This window comes from Lingula anatina, chromosome 7 (assembly GCF_051362555.1).
Source record: "Lingula anatina isolate TDL-2025a chromosome 7, LinAna3.0, whole genome shotgun sequence".
In the NCBI taxonomy this organism is placed as follows: Eukaryota; Metazoa; Brachiopoda; class Lingulata; order Lingulida; family Lingulidae; genus Lingula; species Lingula anatina.
The window spans coordinates 18,769,876-18,792,620 of record NC_141773.1 but is presented as its reverse complement, the minus strand read 5'-3'; the positions used below and the strand labels follow the sequence as shown (position 1 = coordinate 18,792,620).

The following is a 22,745-nucleotide window of genomic DNA, read 5'->3' as shown; positions in this document are numbered from 1 at the left end:
GGGGGGGGGGGAGGTCTGAAATGAAGAATAGTAACTTTTCAGTAAAATATTCTTTGGGGGTATGGCGACTTTTTACTGTGTGTGTTATGAAGAAGAGAGAACTTGAGTCAATTTAGGCCACATTCATCGATATGTGTTGCAGTTTCAGTTCAAGGTCAAATGCTGAGCTTAATATAAATACATGCATGACCTACCAACGAATCGTTTCGGGAAAATGGATTGTGTCTTTGAACGCAAACTTTTCCAGAGAAATGTGACATTATTTACATTATTTCCCAGCTATTACGGATTCGATCAACGAATTCAAACGAATAAAGCTGTCAAGTTCCTCATTTTTAGATGCCATGATGGCATTGTCTTCTCATCAATCAGGCATGACGGTGTGTGTGTGTGGGGGGGGGGGTCGCCTTTTTTTTCGTCCTTTGCGTTGAAATATCGTCCTCAATGCCACAAAAACAAATGAATTAACACAGGTTTAAACATGAAAGTATCAGTCATTAGAATTATTTAAAATATTTCAAAAATGCCGAAGAAAAAAACACACACACACCGCAGCAGAATTTAAAAGCCAAATTGATGGTACAAACAAGACGCATCTCTAAAGGAAATAGTATGTATTAACCAGGTATTCCTGTTATGGAGATCAGCTCGGTCTTTCTTCAGCGGGAATGTTGCTATGTATATACTGCGTATAAATATGTAAACCCTGGTTTTAATACCAAACTATAACGGGAAGTTTTGTGTGGACAAAGCCAAAATGTGTCTGTCTGTTGGAATACTGTGTGCCGTATTGTTATTTATGATTGCAAATGGAGAGGTGAGTTGATATTTTTACAGGGCGAATTTTCTAAACGCTTGGTCTGCATGAATAGTTATTAATATAAAACAAGTTTTCGAAAATTTGGCACGCTAGCTGCACAGTGCGTGCAATATATCAAAGTAGAATGGATCAGTATGTTAAAAAAGAATAAGGACCCCGATCTAATACATACAGGACCGGCGGCGGAAACGTTTTTGTTATATCCAGATAATAATAAAGGGATTGGCCATAATTTCTTATTTGATTTTTATTTTCATTTATCGTTACTTGTTTTTTATTTCCTTTATTCAAGGGTCAGATACAAGGATATTATAGTAAGTAAACCGACAATAACGTTAAAACAAAATATAATATATAGTGTATTTATTAGTCACAATAGACTTTTTTATTGCTCATTCAATTTCTTTTGGTAAATTTGCAATTCTTTAGTTCTGGTTTCGCCTACAACCATTCTATACTGTAAGTATAGTAAAATCGGCCATCAGTAAAAAACCAAAATGCTGTTGTCTGGGACAGGTGGTAGACGATATCTAAAGTGCAATCATAAATAGCATAAGAAAGTGTCACTGGTTTCTTATCTTATATGTGAATATTCAGCTTGTAAATTCTTTTCCAGTTCCACTATGTCCAGAGGATCAGGTTTGGAAATTCTGCGGATCTTGCAAGGCGACTTGCAGAAACCCGTTCCCGATTTGTGCAGCAGTTTGTCTACCGCCGCAGTGCGAGTGCCCGCGTGAAACTGTGTACCATAAAGGACGGTGCATCGGGGTGGATCAGTGTCCGTAACTTTAATATTGGTATATACTGTAGGTCGACCAAAACAGTGATATTCCAGAGTATCAAAGAACAGTTTTCAAACACGTCTGTACATCGTCACACAGCCTACAGCACACAGACTGGTCCATTATCTCTGCAGAACGACGCCTGGGTAGTTGTAGGATGTCAACGCAAGCTGAATCCCACGTATATATTTTTTTTACCCAGGAATTCAGGATTTTCAATACTAGTAGGCCTACTCAACACCCAATAGTATAGACGATTTGTTCGAAGGTCCCACAAGCAATCTGTCTCATATAATTTGACGCTAAAACGAAGTTTAGTTATTAGAATTGATATTATGTTAATGTTACCCCTTTCTATATTTAAATTAAAATAAGTTAAAATAAACTACTAATTAACATTTGCCTGCGTTACTGATGCCGCAAACCTCGTTTACAGCGAAGAAATTGATTGAAAAATAAAATAAAAATGGTAAGCGAAGTTTTAGATTCTTGTTGATGCTCAATTTAATCAGCAAAAGTTATGCTGATTGTAGTCAGCGAGAGTCTCCACAGAGTTGGGTCGATCCACGTAGACCGCTGGTGTCTACATTCAGATGCACACATCGTACAGGCTGGATCGGTCTATCTCTGCGGGGGGGGGGGGGGGGGGGGGGGGGGTCTCGCTTAAGTGCAATCAATGGAATCAGCTTAATTCTCTGACACGCCTCTTCGAGCAGCTGCATGGGGAATAATTAACCATCTCGTGTGTGTTGGACCGACCCAGCTAGTACGATGTCTGAATCTGAATGTGTCCACTGTGGCGTGACTGACCACTCATACAGCCAAAATGACAAATGACATCTATTAAATCTTAATATCGTATTTAGCAATATGTTCGCGTGAGGACATCAGTTGGACTGTATCTGTCTGATTTAATAAAGTTGTGGTGCCAGTAGCCTTTTTTAACGATAAAAACCACCAGTATGTGAGACTAGATTGTTCTTAAATGCAAAATATTTTAAGTGAAACATACATGCATAAACAAATTAATTCAAATTTAGACACTGGTTAAATGGAATGTGCCCTCTATTTTCTGTTTAAATTTGACGTCAGGATATTACCTCCTTAACATACATTTTGGGCGCGCTTATCGCACTCATCGCGGGTATCCACTGGTGACAGCCAGGGATAATGGGTAAATGGATATAAATATAAAATATGCGTCAGTCTCAACACTTAAACTTCGGGGAGGATTAGCAGATACGTACAAGTATTGAAGAAGTACTAGTCAACGACCGGCATAACAATGGACACCAAATCTGCATGTATCTCGGTGTTGATGGTATTGGCGGCCCTGGGTACCAGTAGTGCTGTCCTGGACCAAGAAGTCATTGGTATGTGTCAAATTTCACTCGCTATTGCTATCAATTTGTCATATATCTTCTGGTGTAGACGTGTGCGGTTGTGTTGTTGTGCTCGTAAACCGAGTTAATTGCATCATTATGCAATTGGATAAAACGCGAACGTGTCTGTAGTCTCCGATCTTAAAGCTCTGTTAATTTCAATTAAAAGCATTTCATTACAATTTAATATTACAAGGATGTGCTCCCTCTCCCCTCCCCCCCCCCCCCCCACCCCCCTTGGTATTGGATGTCACATGTGAGAAAATAAGCTTCGGAGCTAACAAAACTGCTTATTTTTTCAGAAAACCTGCTCCATGTCTTTTTATGCAGTGTTTTCCATTTTTGTAGAATCTTTATACTTTAGTGGGTTATCAGTGTTTACTTGTAACTTACACAATATATAAAGGACTTTAACACATTTGCCTGATTAATAGCGTTTTGGTTGTGCAGTAGTAGCTAAGTCTACGTTTTAGTATCATAAAAATATTCCATCAGACCATGCATAACTTATATGCGCTGGAAGCAATATAATATAGTAGTGAATTTATAAATTTCGTTGAATTGTGATGGATAGCTTTTGCGAAAATAAAATTTAAAACTTACTATACTATATTGTCCAATCCGTGTAAATGATAAAAAGCCATTGTTTCGTTTGTAACGTTATTTGTGTCGTCTACTGACAACGAATAAAAATTGACTGTGACGTCATAAAGTGGAACTGGATGACGTCAACAATCAACTTTGGTTACCCTTCGCAACAAGTTGGAAAGATAGCAACTCAAGATGTCTTGCGGATTATCTTACTTGTTTCAAACTAATCTTACACGCCGAAGAATTGCGCGAGCAGTGGCTTACGTCAGATCCAAGTTATTTGGTAAGAAGCCCAGAAAAGTTCCTAGCGGAAAGACCACCATAAATACGTCCTTGGACGATTATTTACTTGATGATGCAGTTCTTCCTATGTTCGTAGAGAAATGCATTGCGTATATTGAAGAGAATGGGCTCGGTTCAGAAGGACTGTATAGAGTACCTGGAAACAAAGCACATGTAGAATTACTGTTGAAAAAGTTTAAAGAAGGTGAGTTAAATAGAATAAGGTTGTGGTTTTTTATCATATCAGTCCCTGGGAATAAGATATGTGTAAAATTAATGCAACAAATGTTTAAGAAAATTATGTTTGATATTGTAAAACATATTTACCCCTCGAATGATACTTTTATATATATATATTTCATATTTTTCTAAAAACTATTTTATTAACTGAGAAAGTAGTTTTTTCCTACTAAAATTTCAAACGAAAGACTCGTGCCATAGTAAAGAATGCACGGTGACAGAAATATTTCTCCAAATTTTTTTTATATGGGATATGATTGCTCTTTGAATGTTATCCAACTGTTTTTGTTTCACAGATCATAGTTTGGTTTTTGATGATTTGGAAATCTCTGTCAATGATGTGGCAACAGCACTGAAGACTTTCTTCCGTGAGCTGCAAGAGCCACTGATTCTTACCAAACTTAACGAAGACCTTATAAATGCAGCAGGTAAGATACTATAGCAGATCTGGAAGACGCCCTTTTTCGCAATTTTTAGAATATATTTTTTTTGATGTTGCCAAATTTAGCAAATGCATTTTTGCAGGAGTTTCTCTGTGAGAGATATTTAGATTTGGTGCTTATTTATTTATTTATTTAGAGGTTTTCTGAACTTATTTTTAAAATCATTTCAGGTGTGATTTGTCATTTTCAGGTATCCAAGACAAAACATGTCGCCTTCAAGCTCTGAGAAATGTGCTTCAGAAGCTTCCTGCTGCCCACTACCGCGTGCTTAAATTCATGGCCACACACTTGAACAAGTGAGTTGGATTCTTCGATTATTAAGTCATGCCAAATAAACAAAAGTGTTCCCAAACTCATTTACAAAATTGCTTTTCTTAAGTCGCCGATTTACGTTTGGGCGAATATTTGAATTTTTCATAGGTAATGAAGTTAAAGATATAACATATATGATATATGAAGTTTATAAAGGACGACACAAAAATCTCTCAGTATCGAAAAGTATATGCACACCCTATATTTTTATCATCATAAAGATCTTATTATCAAACTTCACTTTGTATTCCATCAGTATGTTTGATTGATGGGTTTTTTTTTCAGAGTTTCATCACTCAGTGATGTAAACTGTATGACCAGTGACAACCTTGCCATTTGCTGGTGGCCCACACTACTACGGCCAGAGTTTGCCTCTTTGGCCGACATGGCATCTAGCGCCGCCCCACTCCAGGCTGTTGTGCAAATCATCATTGACCAACACGGGTTCTTGTTTGATAAAGAGAGTGAAGTGTAGACATTGCGTTCCACGTAAAATTGAAATCCTTCGGATTTCATGCAAAACAATTTCTAAACGTCTACGGATAGCTCATCTTTATTGCTCATTATATTGTCCAAAGAAGGTTTAATACCAAGGAAGGGCAGTTTAAATTCCATCCGCTCAAGTTATCCATGATTAAGCTAGTGGAAAATCTAAGAGACGCCCTTTTGACATTTGCGGCGTATTTCTGGCTCCAGTGAACCAACCTATGTGGATGAATCTGTATCATGTTCATTCATTCCAAATAAACAATACGCCGAGCGTTATGATTACGAAGTCAGGTGACGAGTCTAAAAACTGGTAGTTTTTACCAATTCATCTATCAGTAACTTATTGATGCATCAATTCATTTTGTTTTGTACCCTTATTATGTACATATGTATATATTGTAAATATTTTCACAGATGCATTTCATTTTTTCCTAAGGGTATTGATATCTATCTTGAAATTTGTGAATAAAACATCAACATATAAACGATGTGTTCTGTCTGTATTAACATGGACTCGAACTCAACATTTTCGCACACTCACATCCGAAGTTAAAGGAGTGGCACGCAATTGTCTTGAACTCTCTGGGCTCGATCGTCACTATGTATTGCATTGAACTTTATACATGTTGTAGCAAAAGTTGCCATAGGGCACCCTTGTGCTTCCAGTGTACTATAAGACTAAGCACTTTTATTGATACAAAATAAAATGTTAATTTGATTCATAAAGATAAGGAAATACTTCATTCGGTTCCGTTTTTGAACGTGTACTGTAAATGCCAATTTGCATTATGAGTCATAATTTATGACCACTTATTCATACTAGAAATTAGGACACCACTTTAACTGTGTACTTTAAAGTCATGGGTTGCAAAATTGCCGTTATATCTTTGCAATTTTACCAACGCCATTAGATTTCATGCCTAAAAATTTCAGCTAGGTGGCATGGTTACATGGGTCCCATGTTCATGTCCATGTTCATGAATGTCGTGGTCCTTTTTCGCTATCACAAATGCAACGTGTCCCAAAAAGTGTCTGCTAAATGCTAACAACAACGACAATCTCTGGGGAAATAGTTTTCAGATTCAGAGTTATCCCTCTTCCCTCCCCCCCCCCCCCAAAAAAAAAGCAGAATATCGAGCGAAAAGCGACAAAACAGCTATCTTATAAACACAAAGGCAAAAGTTTAGAAATCAATATTTCGTTGCCATATATATATTTTAGGTTCTTGTGTTTCACAAATACGGAGTTAGTAAGAGCAGGTTAGCAAGTGCACATGTATAGGCCATAAATATAATGTCACCATTGTAAATTGAGAAAGATAGTATCGGTGTTAGGGGGCACAATTTAGGCATTGATTTTGGCGATGAAAAGATTGTCTCCAGAGCAAAATAACTAATGTGAAATTGTTTTAATCAAGATCCGCCCGTAAATAATAATGGTAATAATGATAATGATAACAACAGCAGTAATGATGATAATCACATAAATGATAAACACATTTGTTGTGTACTTCAAAGCTTGGACATAATATCTCGTTCTTATGTCCAACTTCAAAGGAAGCTACCCGATCTAAATACACATGTGCAGTAACTGACTTATTCATATTTTCCATTAACTTCAGATAAGATCTGCGATACTGGAATCCAGCTGAATACTCACCCTGAGTCCTGTAACAAGTACGTGCAGTGTCACCATGGTATTGGCTTTGAGAGGGACTGTCCGGCAGAGGGCATGCGGTTTAACGTGGTCCTCGGGGTGTGTGACTGGGGAGAGGCTACCGAATGTTTGCCGGGTGAGTCGCTGGGTGTTTCAGCATTGGATACACGGTGAAGCGGGAGGAAGGGGGAGGGGTGGAGGCAAAATAGATGAATTGACTGGAAAGAGTTTTGCCTTGGCCCAAGCACTTGCGCATGACCGGTGTCTGGCATCATAGAGTCCGCCTTTAAAGAGAGTCTGGAACACGTTGTTTCTAGACAGAAAGTCGATCTTCGGACTTTCAGTTTTGAAACACTGTGCACATGGGTCTGACGTACCCTAGAATTGTAGAACTTTGTGTTGTTTGAAACCAGTGTAACGTGACAAAGAGTTTCCCATGATGGACATGATTGTCCACAGGTAAGCCTCGCCCTAGATTTTTACCCACTAAGATCAGGCTAACCCTAACCATAATAACTAAATGGAGGGTGAACTCTGTTACACAGACCCTCAGTTTCGTTGCACCGGGTCTTCATTTGTGTAGTTCATGAAGACAAAAGCGGTTTATTTTTTTTCATAATTTAAAAGTTGACAAATCCATAGAGAGGTTACTATATGCAGTGCTCCGACCCTTGATCAGATGCATATGTCTGGTGATTAAAATATTGAAATAAAGTAAATTTGCACAATAAAAAATTTTTCAAACAAAACGAAGGAAACCATTCCCAAAGAAAACGTAAATCAAAACGAAATAATATTTCTCTTCTTAATTTGTCTTACAGATGGTTGGCGCACGCTGCGGCGACTGGGGTGCACGCTTGACCCGCAAAATATTTACAACAAAGAATTCTATACCAACCCTTCTCTCCCTGTCCCTGCCAACTCTACCGACCTCACGCCATATCTAGAGGCCTGTGTAAAAGAGGCCAGACTCTCAGGTATTCTAAACTTTGCTGTTTCATTCGATGGCCGTTGTTTGACCACTGAGAGTGGCAACGGAGGAGGTTTAGAGGATTTAGATGCCAGCTGTACCATTTATGACGTGTTCGAGGGAGGCTTGCTGGTGTACGCGTTTGAGGAAAGTAGGTGAAGTTTTATCGTATTTGTTTGAAGTTGAAGTATGCAATAGATAAATAAATAAATAAATAAAATCCTGATAATTTCCAAGGACAAATAAAGTTTGCAATTTTTGCAATATTTATTATTATTATTATTATTATTATTATTATTATTATTACTTTTATTATTATTATTATTATTATCCCAGCGCCGGTGAACACTAATAGACAATCTTCTGTGGTTGAGTTTGGTCTGTTGGTATTGTGTTCTACGGGTACAAACCCCCTGAGTTATAACGGATACGGCTGTTACTGTGGGCTTGGCGGTTCCGGTACACCGGTGGATGAAACAGATAAGTAAGATAACAATATTGATTTGAAAGTAAAGCACATCCATGCATTTGAATTTTCTCGATTGTTTCTTTTTTAAAAGCTTTATTTTCATTGATTCATTTTTAACGCATAATTTATAGATAAATAATCGTGAGTATCTTTGTAAAGATGACTGTGTAGTTCTTCTTTTTGAAATCCTAAATCGCCTTCCTTTATTATAGATGTTGTAAAATTCACGATGACTGCTATACTGCCATACAGACCAGTGGTACCTGTGCATTGTCTATATCAGTTTATGTCGTCCCGTATTCTTGGGACGGGTGCAATCCCACTGTTTGCAGTAAGTAGCCCAACATAACCAGCCGATTTTCAAAAGAACTTTTGTCAACTCACCTCTATACATGCCGATAGACAGTGAAAGAGGAGAAAATGTCAATCTTTACCGATTTGGAATCGCCAAAAGCTCTAACGAGCAGTTCCTCGTTATGACGCATCTTCAGATATATTGAAATAAGTTCGCGGTCGAGAAGCAGTTTCCATATGTATACATGGAAAGGCGCGAATGATAGCAGGCCAAATAGTTCGTAGATTGCAATGCGGTGCTTGCAGACAGTATTTATACAATCGACCATGAAATAAGCAATTAATTCGCAAATTAAGTCAAAAAAAAGCAATTACCGTTTATGAGGCCCGTTTTAAAACGCCAATAGTTCTTTTTTTTTTTTTAATTAATAGTTTTTGCAGCAACTTAACTTTCTTTTTTCAGAGCCTGCAAGTTATTATTGGTTTTTCGGAACATGCCGAAATGCTGTGTGTGAGTGCGACGCGGCAGCTGCACAGTGCTTCAGTGATCATAGGGAAACGTTTAGTCAGAACTACGTGAACTACGACAAAGAGGGAAAATGTTGAAAACATTACACAAGCGTCACGTGGGACTGTAAAAACTGTAATATCTTGACGTTGGAACATTATTGGATTATTGTCTTAATTAAATTCTTACGTCTGAGAGAGCGACATGTGTTGTTTTGAGAGAATGTTTGAATTACATTGAATTCTAAATAAATTCATTTAAAGAATACAAATAATGATCGATCTATAAGAAAATTAATTAAACTGCTTGGCCCAGTTTCCTAAACACTGGATAACACTATCCATAAGATAAAACTGTAATCCTCCAGGCAGTTGCCTGTGGATATAGTAGTGTTTTCTGAATACTAGATACTTATTGTGCCTCTGATACTGTTATCATGTGGTTAAAATGGGTGCTGTCCTCAGGATAACTTTCCAGATAACAATTTTATACAACGGATAGTGTATTCCATGGGATATCGCTATCCAGTGGTGATGAAACTGGGCCCTTGTGTACACGTATAAAAGGTATCCATTTCGATAGGATTTATTTTGTTTTTCGGTTTGTGTAAATTCAGAAGAATTCTGAAAAAAATTATTCATTTTGAAAATTTACCAGAGCGGTATAAAAGATAAAAGGAGATAATTAAAGAAGTGTTATCCCCCCAATCCCAGATCCCCGGCTCCTATGCCTTTGTTTTACACCGTCTAAATTACTGAATCGAGTAAAATCTGCAAAATATCCCACCAGCGCCAATGAGGGGTGGCAGAAGCAAGCGGGTGAGCGAGGAGTGAGTTTTCAGTGTGTTCCGAAACTCGGTGTGCTACATGCAGACAGGACGTAGAGGTTAATGCTCTCCCTCACCAGTTTTCGAAACACCAGCCAGGCACATAGCACAGACAAGCTCTTCGAATTTATTAGTAATTAGCTATTTTAACATGGAAATGGACTCGTCTTTGAATAACTAGATAAAGAGCTACAGTATAGAATGCGGTACTATCGATCAGTGTACAGTGAATACTCGTATATTACCAGGACATATAATAGGATGACCTCTAATGGGATGGTCCCAAAGGCGTTTATAAGCCAATGGCAGTAACATATATATGCAGTATATCACAGAAGGATATCCCAGCATTCTTGGGTAAAGCAATTTGTATGAGTGATGGCAACATGGCGTTAAATCACTTGGTATTGTTCACCGGTAATATATTATGGATTGAATGAGAGTTCGTTTCAGAATGGAATAAGGATTAAACGTATGAAAACCTGAATGTTGAACCCGGTGGAGGAACATCTATGGCATATGCATGTACCAGTACACCCGGTGTGTATCCAAATGCCATTCACTGTTGACCTTCAAGCTGGATAACTCAATATAAAACGTGGAAAGATGACGATCGATTGAGTCAATTACAAGTCTTCAAGTACGCAAAATCACTGCACTGTACATTTGTACGCATTGCTGAGGAAACCGTTGGGACTCTATTTGGAAGGTTTCAGTCTGGGTTTAGTGAGTTGTCTCATGTAAACTGGCATTACCTCCAGGTATGGTTTGGACAGGAATAGAGAGGCTGACATTTTTCTTACCAGGTTCCTCTCGACGACAATAGATCTACTATCAATGTGACAGATATTACATCGCAAGAACCGAGCAAAATCCAAAATGGACGAAAACCTGTCAAGAGGCTACGTTCAGCTCAGCAAACAGAGGGCTAGTGTGTCCAGCATTGGTGGTCAGTCCAGTGAGAGTGGGCAGTCCCCCTCCGGCCTCAGTGTACCCCACGACACCTGCAGCTGCATCTACCTTGGTCTAATTCTTGCCGGAGCTGGGTTCTTGCTGCCATACAACAGCTTTATCATAGCGGTTGACTACTACCAAGATCGTTTCCCCGACACAACAATAGTATTCGATATGAGCCTTACATATATCTGTGTCGCGTTTGTAAGTGTGTGCATTAACAATGTGCTGGTGGAGCTGCTGAGTCTTCACACTAGGATTACAGTGGGATACGTAATTTCGTTCTTGACATTGTTAAGTGTGGCGTTATTTGACGTGTGGTTTGAGCTGCTAACCAGGGACAGTGCCTATAGGGTCACATTGGCGGCCGTGGGCACCGTGGCTCTGGGCTGCACTGGTAGGTGTCGCCTTTAATTATGACCGCTTTATTTTACCAGTTCAATGCCCGATATCAAAAGAAGGCGATTCGTACATGTACCATGTTGCATGAAACGTGTTATAGATATAAAGACGAGTTGGGTGGGAGTGAGGCTTCGTGTCCTCCTATTCTGTTCCGTTATTTTTACTTTCCAAATTAAATAACAGAATCAATGCAGAGAAAATACGCTGCAAATATTACGATGCACCTGAAACTGACAGGCCATTGCTTCTTCAGCAAAACGAGTTCGCTCACTTCTATTGATTATCGATATACCAAACAATATACGTTTACTCAGTTGCAGCTGCCTGTATTGAGAGCCGTTTATTAAAGACCGTATCTGCCTTGATAAAATAGAATGCACTAAAGCGATTACTATAGATTCGTTCGCTGCAAATTTGCAATCTAATCCGCAGTTTGGTGTCTGTCCTTTCTCCTGTTCAGTATGATTCAGTTTTGTCTGTGAACGCGAGTCAAAGATTCCTAAATTCGAATACGGAGTGAAGTCTTCTTCACATTTGGGATGATATGGAAATTTATTAATTAATATCGGGCTAGTTGTTACTAGGACTGCTTTAACAAATGAACTATTTATCTCCAAAATGAAAAAGGAAATGGTGAAAGTAAAAAATGTCAGAACTGAGGATCTCGTTGAAGACCTATTACATGTATTTGATTCTGTAACTAAGATATAAAATGTTGCTACAGAAGGCGCTGACGTTTTATCAGCTGGAATAAATTTGACATCTTCTTTATCTGCACCTTGCAGCATTCGCGGGTCTAATTGTCTACTCTGTTCTGAACCACGTCGTCGTGGCAGCAGAGATAATATTCCTAGACCTAAATTCTTTTCTCTTCATCAAACGTACTTCTGACAGCAACCAACTAATAAGAAAGATCAACTGAAACTCGTAATTAAATGTGATTAAAAAATCAATAGAACGGAGATGCTTTCCAAGCACTGCGTTAAGTTATTAGAAAAAGAAAAAAAAGATTCATGGTACAAGTACAGTAAGAAAGGGATCATTTTCAATAACGGGCTCAACGTCTCGCAAGTTAATTTGATGTTGGTTGCTTCAGCAAAAAGAGTAGGCTACGCCAGTGAATATCGACCTCAGCAGTATAAGTACACGCGTCAGTTAAAGTCTTTAGTCCAATTCTGTTATCCGTTCATGTCAGTTCAGTGCATGGCAAAAGTCCATTAATGCATCCATCAATTATCAGTATACAGTTTGGTAGGGCATTATCAGTAAATGAACCAGAGATGGACGGAAAATAAGGAAAAAAGGGCAATGTTCTTGGTTCTTTATGACATGTTTTCTTCACATCCTATTTCATTTGTGAACGATACCCATGAATACGAGTTTCTTTCCGTTGTTCGTTTCAGTTCAACAATCCAGTTTCTACGGCTATACCAGTATGCTGCCCATGAGGTACACGCAGGCAGTTATGACAGGGGAAAGTAAGTGCCATTAAGTCGCCCCCTATTTCTGGTCCAAACTTCTGGGGGCATGCACTTGATTGCAATACCCATTATGTAATCCCTCCATGATATCACTCTGGACTTCGTATTGGTCACTCAACTCATTAACTGGTTGGAGGGGGGGGGGGGCGTATGGGGAGGGCGTTCCAATTAAATGTCAACATCTTAAGGTTTGCCCCAGAAAACTTTTGTTAATCCGCTGAGAACATGGCGTTTAAGGACATAAAGAGGGGTGGTCTCTTAGATCAGTTATTTATTAATAACTAATATAATAATAATTAAACTTTTAAAATTATGTTATACTGTATAAGGAATCTTGAAGTTAGATAATATTTGAGATCACAGCACAGGGTGACATCTTTTCATACATTATGTCATCGATTTCTGCCAAACGCACTTCCGTCGACCATTGATATGATAAGCTAATATGAATAACTTAATTTCGCAAGTAAGACAAAATGCTTTTCTTAAGACTTTGCAATGTGGAACAACATTTATGCATAAGCTTTTCATTTCTAGGACACATCTTACAAAAAATGAACGAATAAATGATTTTGATCCGCCAATGTAGATATCTGGAGGAGCGTTTCACACTATAATCACATATTGATAGAAGATGATGGTGATAAAGTCATATAAATTCATTAATGAGTCCACAATGAATTTTTTTTCAAATTTGCATTACACAAAACAACATATTTTGTTGTTCGTATTACAATTTACCCTATATGTGGATTAAAACCAAATTTCGGGCTATGTGCTTTTGAGAAACCGGCTACTGTTGTTCAGACAACGTTCAACCAACAATGTGCAAAAGATGCCTGCCCTTCAGTGTTAAAACTGAGTGTTATGTTTAATGCAGTGCAATGATTATTTTCCAGGTGCAGCAGGCCTTTTGGTGTCAGCAAACCGTATTGTGACGAAAGCTCTTCTTAATGATGAAAAGGTCAACACCATGATCTTTTTCTGCATCTCCGTTGTGACCGTATTCGCGTGCTTTGTCATCTTCAACCTAATCCGCAGGACGGAATTTGCGAGATTCTACGAGAATATATGTCGTACAGCTGGCAAACCAGACGATAAAGTGGGATTTTCTAATCAGACCGTGATGCAAGAAGAGGTATGGTACTCAGAGAAGGCCCATGTTTAGTGGTGCAAAATCAATGGTGGATGAAGACAGTATATTGGGACAAGTACCACCCCCTTTAGAATCGGAGATACCCCCATCTATATGTAACATCCCCCCCGCTCTCACCGGGAAAAAAATACGGTATATTTAGATAAAAAGAGTTAAAACCAAGCAATCATCTGTCCCTATGCCCGACATATAACAGTAAAATTGCCGTAGTCTTTTATTACATATTAGCCTTGCTTCGCTGTGTAAAATATTTTATGCCCCCCCCTAAAAATGGCAAAATCCTGGATTCACTAGAGAAAATATCATTAACATTCACATTGATTTTAATAACGCCTGTTATGATAGTTTATTTTCACATTTGAAAGTGAGTGATTGCAGACGATAAGTAAAGAATTTTCGCGGCAACGACTGGGTCCGTAGTTGGGCTCACCTGTCGACGAAGCATTCTTTTTAAGATGGAATCGAAGACGTTTAAATTTAAAGCGGGTTTTGCTTGGCAATTAACTTCTTATTACGACCTCTAATTATGATATAATACAGGTTGAAATAGTGGACCATACAACTAACCAAGGAAACTATGGGGTTCTGGTCATCGAGCATGACGATCAACCTAGACACGCTGTGTCGTCGTCATCTTCACGTCATAGTATTGCTGATGACGTCAGAATCAAGTCTGAACCCTGGACAGTCAGGAGACCTACAACCATATGGGCCGCCATCAAACGTGAGAAAATATAAGTCTATTTCTTTTTAATTGAAGTGTACACGTACTTGCAGTATTCTGCAGCATTAGTCAGAATTAAGTCACTATTTTCTAATTGCAGCGTGAAATATAACGATATAGTGTTAATATACCGTATATGTTTTAATACTGCATGTTTCGATCACGTTTTCTCAGTATTCTGTCGCGAAGCCCCTTTAACACTGCCAAAGGAAATAGCGTTTCTCACTCAAATCCACGTTTGACTTTTTCCATCCAGACGGCGTGGTGCTGCGGAAACGTGCCTCCCGGACCACGTGGCCTTACATGATGTCCATTGCGTTTGCGTACTTCGTGACGTTATGCCTGTTCCCGGGCATTGAGTCAGAGATCCTGAGTTGTAGGTTGGGGAGCTGGATGCCTGTAGTCCTGATGGCCATATTCAATGCCTCGGACTTCATTGGCAAGGTAGCTTTGGGCCAATTTCAAAGTTGTTATGTTACTCACAATCATTGAGAGAATGGAAATTGTCTTTAACACAGTATCGGGGTATATTATTCAAACGTGTCTCACCACGTAAAATCGAAGTTTTATATGAGTTACAAGACTGTGGCGTTGATTTTGGCAAATTAATATATATGTTCCTTCTGTGTGTAACAAACCGCCACATTAAAGGGAACTAATCTACAGTATAAATGAATAAACTGAAGTTTTATACAAGCGATTACTTTGAATGCATATAGAGCTACAGAATATATTCATTTGTAAGCGCTGCCATTTTGTTCAATCAAATATCTACATTTCATCTAGAAGTAACTCTAGTAATCAACTCTAAAATAGTCTTCATATTCTTTAAGATCATAGCGTCATTGCCCTACGATTGGCCCCCTCGTCGTCTCCTGGCCTGTTCAATCCTCCGTGTGCTGTTGATTCCGCTCATGATGATGTGTGCCACGCCCCGTCTAGGACCAATACTGAACGGTGAAGGGTGGGCCATGCTAATATCATTGATTCTAGGGGTGACCAACGGTTACTTTGGCAGTGTCCCTATGATATTAGCCTCCACCAAGGTGCCAGATGAACAAAAGGAGCTTACAGGTAAAATGCGCCTCTGTATAACATATAACATAACATAACCTTCACAAACCTCTTTTTGTTCGTTCGTTCGACATTGTGGCATGATTTTTCCACTATCGGGCGAACGGACTGGGCATCAAGTATTTGGTTGCGTGAATGCTATTTTAAGTATCTTGTTCTTTATCAAAAAATATATCGTAGTTCTTGTCACATCTCCGACACGTATGTACATGTACATGTATGTGTGCATTCGTACCTGTCAAGTTCGACTTGGTTCATATTGTTCGCGTGTGCCTAAACGAAAGACGTACTATCACATTAGAAACCATGAAGAAAAAAAACTGTCATTTCAGGAAATATGATGACGCTTACCTACAGCATTGGTCTGACAACCGGAAGTGTCATGGCGTACGGCTTAGACGATTGGCTCGGACCTCGCCTTCCGCACGACCCCTGCCTGGTAAACAATGCCACGCTAGTCGACCTACTCAACGGAACGATATCGAGTTCATCGTTTGGATAAATGCACATGATACAAACGTATAGGCTTTTCTGATTTTTGTTTTCGAACACAAACCAAACACTAAAGGCGCTGGACATAAATAAATACTGAGATGGGCAAATTTCCAGGTCCATGTTGGCCATTCCACCTTTGCCATAATGCAAACAATATTTAGCATAAATGTCTGCAACAAGCAGGTTGTTGAGATGGCACTCGATAGAATCAAACGATAGAATCAAACGATCGTTGTCATGACTGGTTTCTAAAATATTAATCTGTAAAAAGTAGAGTAAAATAGAATAAAATAGAGTGAAAATGAAACGAGAAAAAATACTTGCACCATACGGTAGAAAACATTAGCACTTTTGAAAAATGATAAGAATAATTATAGTAAATTAAGATACCTGAGATAATACTGGAATTGTTTCAGCTGATGGTGAGCTTACAAACTGCAGTGACCTGACATGATTGTTTCCAATAGAGAGCCATATGTAAGGCTTTTGTACAGGAACTGTTTTGTTTCTTTCCATACATCTGTCTCCTTACATAAATGATCAGTTGCATTAGCTGTTTCCAGGACTAATGTTCGTTGTAAGGAGTTTTTTTTTTTGTCACCGCCTAGTCTCCCTTTTTGTATTGATGAATATTATACAGTATAACGGACGCTATATAACGTAACTTATTGGGTCACTATTTCGTTAACTTGATCTGGAAGCTACGTTGGTCCTAGGATTTCTCAACGACATAGTGTACAAGGTATCCAATGGGAAAGACAACAGCACAAGGCAGCAAATCATACCTTAAGCAGGGGTGAAGAGAAAAAGCGCCAGACAATTGATTTTCGTCAGTATTTTTTTTCTCGCTCTTCCACGACTACAAAAACCATTTTATCTTTACAACATTCAGCTCGAGATCGTTTTTAAAGCACACTGAAACAAGGACCAGAACTTGGTTCCCAGAGTCAGCCTCAGTTTAGCATTATAACCAGATGAAGATGCGAAGCCAAGCAATATAATGTACAATATATATTTTTGGTCAAGCTCAGTCATGGAAATTGCGGAAACCAATGTATCTACGGGTCGCCTTTGTTTCTCATGTGCTCTCTGACAGATTCCGTTCTTTTTGATTAAACATACTGGTACTGGTACTTCCTAACAAACGCGGTAGGGGCATACAATCTGTTCGTTTTTTTCCATGAGAGCCGTTAATATATGGATATGTGTGTTTTTCAGTCCTTTACCTTCAACGGAGCACTTTGAGTTTAACGATTCGGTTAAATTGTTACATGTACTAGCGACAAGAATGAAGATCATCTTGCTGTTTTTGATATCCGTGGTAATGCTTTGCGAAATAGCGGAAGGTAGGTTATATTAGATCTATATACCTGATTACGGTATTAATTGCAATCGACTTGAGTTAATGATTTTAGAAAGATAAGAGATTGACTGGCGTTATAACATTTATACCTAAGAAAAGTGACAATAATAACCGAGCGTATTCCTTTTTTTTTGCTTGTTTTTGAGCAGCCTTCACTGACTGTAGTTTAAACGCATCATACCCTCACAAATGTAGTCAGATTTATAATATTAATTAATACGTTTAAAATATCTACATACACTGGTACAAAACGAAAAGTTATAATAATAATCTTCAAAAGTGACAATACGGATAATAATATGTGACTTTGTAGTGTAGAGCAGCTTCATTAGCTATGTTATTGTAATAGACTTGTGAAGATTCTTTTGTCTATAGCTACTTATATTTGTCTGGTCTTACCAGCCAATATTTCGTCTGCTTGCATGCAGACTTCATCAGGGAATGAGGTTGTGATAGGTGTGACGAAATATTGGTAAGACCAGGCAAATGTAAGTAACTACAGACAAAAGAATCTTTACAAGTCTATGTGACTTAGTAATATTGAACCCAAAAATAAGTGGTCATTGTTCTATTCAAACAGGATCCCAACCACCTTGTGATAGCAATGACGATTGCCATTGTGTTGCTTACCCCGGCACTGGATGTTATGGCGTTTGTGTCAAACAAGAAGGCCAAACCCCGTATTGCTGGAGATACTTGTACCCTACCTAAGGCTAAATGGTTCCATTTCGCCCCCCCCCCTCCCCCCAAGGCAACGGACACCATATTACGAGATTGGCAGTAATATTTTACGATACAATATTGTTATGTAACACAAGCCCTGGATAATGAACTGTCAGAATCATAGTCAAATCAATTGTGCAAAATTTAAACAGTGACATACTTGGTCAGGTCAAAGATATCATCTATATAGAAATGGGTAGATTTGAATCATGTTCTTTACCGCCGCTACACTTTGTGTGGATAGATGTATATTCAGAGCTCGTTTTCAGTCACACTGAGAATAACAGTTGAATAAATTTACCAAAATGAACGTCAGCAGTACTAGGTTCCCAGAGTCAGATTCAGGGTTGCATGATAACCAGATGAAGATGCGAAGCCAAACAATCTAATGTATAATATATTTTTGCTCAAGCTCAACCATGGAAATCGCGGAAAACGAGGTATCTACGTGCCGCCTTTGTTTCTCATGTGCTCTCTGGCAGATTCCGTTCTTTTTTCACTAAACATACCGGTTCTTCCTATCAAAAGTGGTAAGGACATATAATCTGTTCGTTTTTTACATGAGAGCCGTTAATATATGAACGTATGTGAACGATCGGTGTGTTTGTCAGTTCTTTACCTTGAACGGAGCACTTTGAGTTTATCGATTCGGTTAAATTGTTCACTAGCGACAAGAATGAAGATCATTTTGTTGTTTTTGATTTCCATGGTAATGCTTTGCGAAACAGTGGAAGGTAGGTTATATTAGATGTATTTAACTGATTACAGTATTCAAATCGACTTGAGTTAATGAAAAATAAGAAAATTACTGGCGTAAAATGATTTCTTAACAAATAAAAGTGATAATAAAAACCGAGCGTACATGTATAATGCCACTGTTAGCTAAGGGTACACACGGTTGGGTGACGGTTCCCTGCTTTTGTCATTCATGTCCTTTTACAGATGTTGTTGCCATGAGTGCAGCCTGTCGAGCAGCATTTATGTTTCAAGTGGCTTTCTGAAATAAGTCCTAGGAATATTAAAGCCTTACTTAAGATTTATTACGTTTTTTAGGGAAATCACACGTGTCACCTTTGACACAGAATAACGCTAACATCAGGCAGTAATAAGTCCTAGGAATATTAAAGCATTACTTAAGTTTTATTACGTTTTTTAGGGAAATCACACGTGTCACCTTTGACACAGAATAACGCTAACATCAGGCAGTAATAAGTCCTAGGAATATTAAAGCCTTACTTAAGATTTATTACGTTTTTTAGGGAAATCACACGTGTCACCTTTGACACAGAATAACGCTAACATCAGGCAGTAATAAGTCCTAGGAATATTAAAGCCTTACTTAAGATTTATTACGTTTTTTAGGGAAATCACACGTGTCACCTTTGACACAGAATAACGCTAACATCAGGCAGTAATAAGTCCTAGGAATATTAAAGCCTTACTTAAGATTTATTACGTTTTTTAGGGAAATCACACGTGTCACCTTTGACACAGAATAACGCTAACATCAGGCAGTAATAAGTCCTAGGAATATTAAAGCCTTACTTAAGATTTATTACGTTTTTTAGGGAAATCACACGTGTCACCTTTGACACAGAATAACGCTAACATCAGGCAGTAATAAGTCCTAGGAATATTAAAGCCTTACTTAAGATTTATTACGTTTTTTAGGGAAATCACACGTGTCACCTTTGACACAGAATAACGCTAACATCAGGCAGTAATTCTTTTTTGAGAGCTGGCGTTTTATACAACTTATCATTTCAGGCGGAATACTGTCAAGGAGCCCATGGATAGGTGGTGGTAAGTCGTCAATTGCTGGGAGCCAATGATTCTTTATGTATTATTCAGTAGCTAAAATGGCACTTTAGCATCACGCATATATTGCCTATATGTTATCTTTTAAAACTTCCAGAGTTTGTTGACAGAAGCATGTTTGGTCTAGTGTACATGTATTCCTGTTTTTCTTTTGCTTGTTTTTGAGAACCTTGAGCAATCTTCATTAACTGTAGTTTAAACACATCATACCCTCACAAATGTAGTCAAATTTATATCATTAATTAATACATATTTTTTAAAAATCCACATACACTGCTACAAAACAAAATATAATAAAAACTGCAAAAGTGACAATGCGGATAAGTATTTGTGACTTTGTAATGTGACCCCCAAAATAAGTGGTCAATGCTCTATTCAAACAGGATCCCAACCACCATGTGATAGCAATGACGACTGCCATTGTGTTCCCTACCCTGGCACCACATGCACTGGCATTTGTATCAAACCAGAAGGCCGAACCCCGTATTGCTGGAGATACTCGCACACTATTCAAGGTTAAATGGTTCAATTTCGGCCCCCATAGCAACGGACTACGAGTAATATTTTAATAACGATACAATATTGTTATGTAACACAAACCCTGGTTAATGAACTCTCGATCTCAGAATCAATGTCACAGATGTTGAACAAAATTCAAATAGTGACATACTTGGTCAGGTCAAAGATATCATCTATATAACAATGGGTACATTTGGATCATGTTCTTTACCGCCGCTGCACTTCTAGAGGATAGATGTATATTCAGAGTTCATTCGCAATCACACTAAGAAAAACAGTTGAATAAATCTACCGTTATGAACGACAGCAGTGCTACTGCAAGATATACTTGGTATACCTGTGTCACTGTATAATATTACGGCTGTACCGGTACATTGTAGGGGTCGATTAAAACCATGCTAAATAAAAATAAAATGCAAAATTTCCAACGTAGTTTGTAATGAGATTTCTTTGCCCGCTTCTGAACATAAACTTGCAAATACTCAAAGTCTGTAGGCCTAGGTGATTGTGGCTACAGTTCGTGTTTTGATCCCTACCATGGTTTTCATAAAGAGCAGCGTTTCTGAATAGATCGTAACAGCAGTCTACCAGAGGCGGGAACTTTGCTGGGTCAAGATGGCAGCCTTGACCATAGGAGTGTCACTGAAAACTAGATGCTGATCAAAAAAATAAATTCACCCTTTCTACTGAAATATGTTATATGACATATAATCTGCTTTGTATAGTACACTAGTATTTTTTACTATAGTACCGCTATATTACTATTGTGCGCCATATTTTGTCAAAGCATATCACCTCATAATTGTTGCCTAGGTTTTATCAAATACATGTTTTTTAAGCAGTGAAGCCGTGATCATATCAACCTTCATTCAGAAATAAACTTTTATTTCCTTTCATTCCACGCTCGTACATCCAACAGCAAGTAAAAACAAAATGAACAAGCAAAAGATCTAAGCGATTTTTGTATGGACGTATTACCTTTTTATAAAGCTAATAAGTCTGATTTTGGATTATACATGGTATACGTTTCCGTGTACCTTTTGTCGCCATGATAGGTGGAACAATCGATCAGAGAATGTCAGCTTAACACAAGGGCGGTGTGTGTTGAACCAACAGAAGTTATACACCAACACGCATGCATTATACTCTTGCATCAAAACCATTGCATAAACGTGTATTAACTCGCCCTTATGAAAATTCGTTTCTCCGTCACCACGTTAAGCATTGGCAATGAGAAGTGGTACATGTAGAGATATATCCCTCTTATCATCTAATGGTCTCTAATACTGCCTGTTAAAAAAATTGAAAAAGAGTTTTTTCAGCTATTTTGTATCAGGCTAGTACCGACCCCTGTGATCAGAGAGCATAGACATATTTCCACACGGGACAAAATTTAATCTTATTTCTCGACCATCAGTCGATAATAATTCAGGGGCGGATCCAGAGATATTTTCTGACAGTCTTCCTAATTATCTTTGTTGATCCGTTTCTAATTTCTGACCGTCTACCAAAACAAAAAAATAGATACCCGTCAAAGTAAACTTGAAAATATGACCGTCTTCCGGAAGACCCAGAAGACGCCCTAAATCCGCCGCTGAATTATTTTCACACTTCACAAAAGACCCCTAATTTTGGACCACGTGGCTATAACCTATGTATAACTTCCATGCACAGCAAAATGATCAAATATATCCGTCTCTGAAACGTTATAGTAAATGACATGAATACTGTAAAAAATTTAAAAAAGTATTAAGGTAGAGTTAAGTGAATGACAAATTGATATTTTATGTGCAAAGCATTTTAAATAACTAATGTTTCAATGTCAGCACCTGAACAATTTTATTGCTATTATGTCATATTTTCTCTCTGCGCCAACTTAATCTGTCTGCACTACCTACCCGCAGCAATCTCTATAAAACAAAATGAAGAAAAGTAGCAAATTTCAAACAAAATTATGAGTAGCGTCTAGTTT

The 22,745-nt window shown here is 38.2% G+C and overlaps 4 protein-coding genes across 5 annotated transcripts; all 4 read left to right on the top strand.

Annotated features, from left to right (window-relative positions):
* The first annotated feature begins 448 nt into the window (after positions 1-448).
* On the top strand, positions 449-2,063 carry LOC106162989 (uncharacterized). The gene is made up of 3 exons (XM_013540455.2): positions 449-817; positions 1,113-1,134; positions 1,437-2,063. The coding sequence occupies exons 1-3, from the start codon at positions 810-812 to the stop codon at positions 1,848-1,850; spliced, it is 444 nt and encodes a 147-aa protein (XP_013395909.2). The 5' UTR covers positions 449-809; the 3' UTR covers positions 1,851-2,063.
* Positions 2,064-2,733: 670 nt separating this feature from the next.
* On the top strand, positions 2,734-9,438 carry LOC106163016 (uncharacterized). The gene is made up of 6 exons (XM_013540485.2): positions 2,734-2,975; positions 6,963-7,133; positions 7,819-8,118; positions 8,304-8,451; positions 8,649-8,767; positions 9,194-9,438. Exons 1-6 carry the CDS (start codon positions 2,888-2,890, stop codon positions 9,334-9,336), a joined length of 969 nt encoding a protein of 322 aa, XP_013395939.2. The 5' UTR covers positions 2,734-2,887; the 3' UTR covers positions 9,337-9,438.
* LOC147760836 (rho GTPase-activating protein 35-like) lies at positions 3,671-5,909 on the top strand. The gene is made up of 4 exons (XM_087018418.1): positions 3,671-4,062; positions 4,394-4,525; positions 4,731-4,836; positions 5,138-5,909. Exons 1-4 carry the CDS (start codon positions 3,768-3,770, stop codon positions 5,325-5,327), a joined length of 723 nt encoding a protein of 240 aa, XP_086874544.1. The 5' UTR covers positions 3,671-3,767; the 3' UTR covers positions 5,328-5,909.
* Positions 9,439-10,190: 752 nt separating the features above from the next.
* Positions 10,191-17,813, top strand: LOC106164126 (equilibrative nucleoside transporter 4-like). Of its 2 annotated transcripts, none has more exons than XM_087016490.1 (7): positions 10,191-10,421; positions 12,824-12,898; positions 13,801-14,039; positions 14,598-14,781; positions 15,038-15,225; positions 15,615-15,855; positions 16,188-17,813. In XM_087016490.1, exons 1-7 carry the CDS (start codon positions 10,367-10,369, stop codon positions 16,355-16,357), a joined length of 1,152 nt encoding a protein of 383 aa, XP_086872616.1. In that variant the 5' UTR covers positions 10,191-10,366; the 3' UTR covers positions 16,358-17,813. The 2 variants fall into 2 exon arrangements, with proteins under 2 accessions (XP_086872616.1, XP_013397381.2); XM_013541927.2 differs by lacking the exon at positions 10,191-10,421 and adding an exon at positions 10,754-11,415.
* Positions 17,814-22,745: the final 4,932 nt, after the last annotated feature.

What these genes read in the sequence shown, in the direction of transcription:
- LOC106162989 (XM_013540455.2), top strand. An exon ending in TCAGATACAAGGATATTATA is followed by an intron (nt 1,135 to 1,436) that starts GTAAGTAAACCG and finishes ATTCTTTTCCAG; the next exon opens with TTCCACTATGTCCAGAGGAT.
- LOC106163016 (XM_013540485.2), top strand. Translation starts at nt 2,888, where the DNA reads ATGGACACCAAATCTGCATGTATCTCGGTGTTGATGGTATTGGCGGCC. An exon ending in GGTGTACGCGTTTGAGGAAA is followed by an intron (nt 8,119 to 8,303) that starts GTAGGTGAAGTT and finishes TTATTATCCCAG; the next exon opens with CGCCGGTGAACACTAATAGA. An exon ending in CCGGTGGATGAAACAGATAA is followed by an intron (nt 8,452 to 8,648) that starts GTAAGATAACAA and finishes CCTTTATTATAG; the next exon opens with ATGTTGTAAAATTCACGATG.
- LOC147760836 (XM_087018418.1), top strand. Translation starts at nt 3,768, where the DNA reads ATGTCTTGCGGATTATCTTACTTGTTTCAAACTAATCTTACACGCCGA. An exon ending in AGACCTTATAAATGCAGCAG is followed by an intron (nt 4,526 to 4,730) that starts GTAAGATACTAT and finishes TGTCATTTTCAG; the next exon opens with GTATCCAAGACAAAACATGT. An exon ending in ATGGCCACACACTTGAACAA is followed by an intron (nt 4,837 to 5,137) that starts GTGAGTTGGATT and finishes TTTTTTTTTCAG; the next exon opens with AGTTTCATCACTCAGTGATG.
- LOC106164126 (XM_013541927.2), top strand. Translation starts at nt 10,944, where the DNA reads ATGGACGAAAACCTGTCAAGAGGCTACGTTCAGCTCAGCAAACAGAGG. An exon ending in GGCAGTTATGACAGGGGAAA is followed by an intron (nt 12,899 to 13,800) that starts GTAAGTGCCATT and finishes ATTATTTTCCAG; the next exon opens with GTGCAGCAGGCCTTTTGGTG. An exon ending in CATATGGGCCGCCATCAAAC is followed by an intron (nt 14,782 to 15,037) that starts GTGAGAAAATAT and finishes TTTTCCATCCAG; the next exon opens with ACGGCGTGGTGCTGCGGAAA.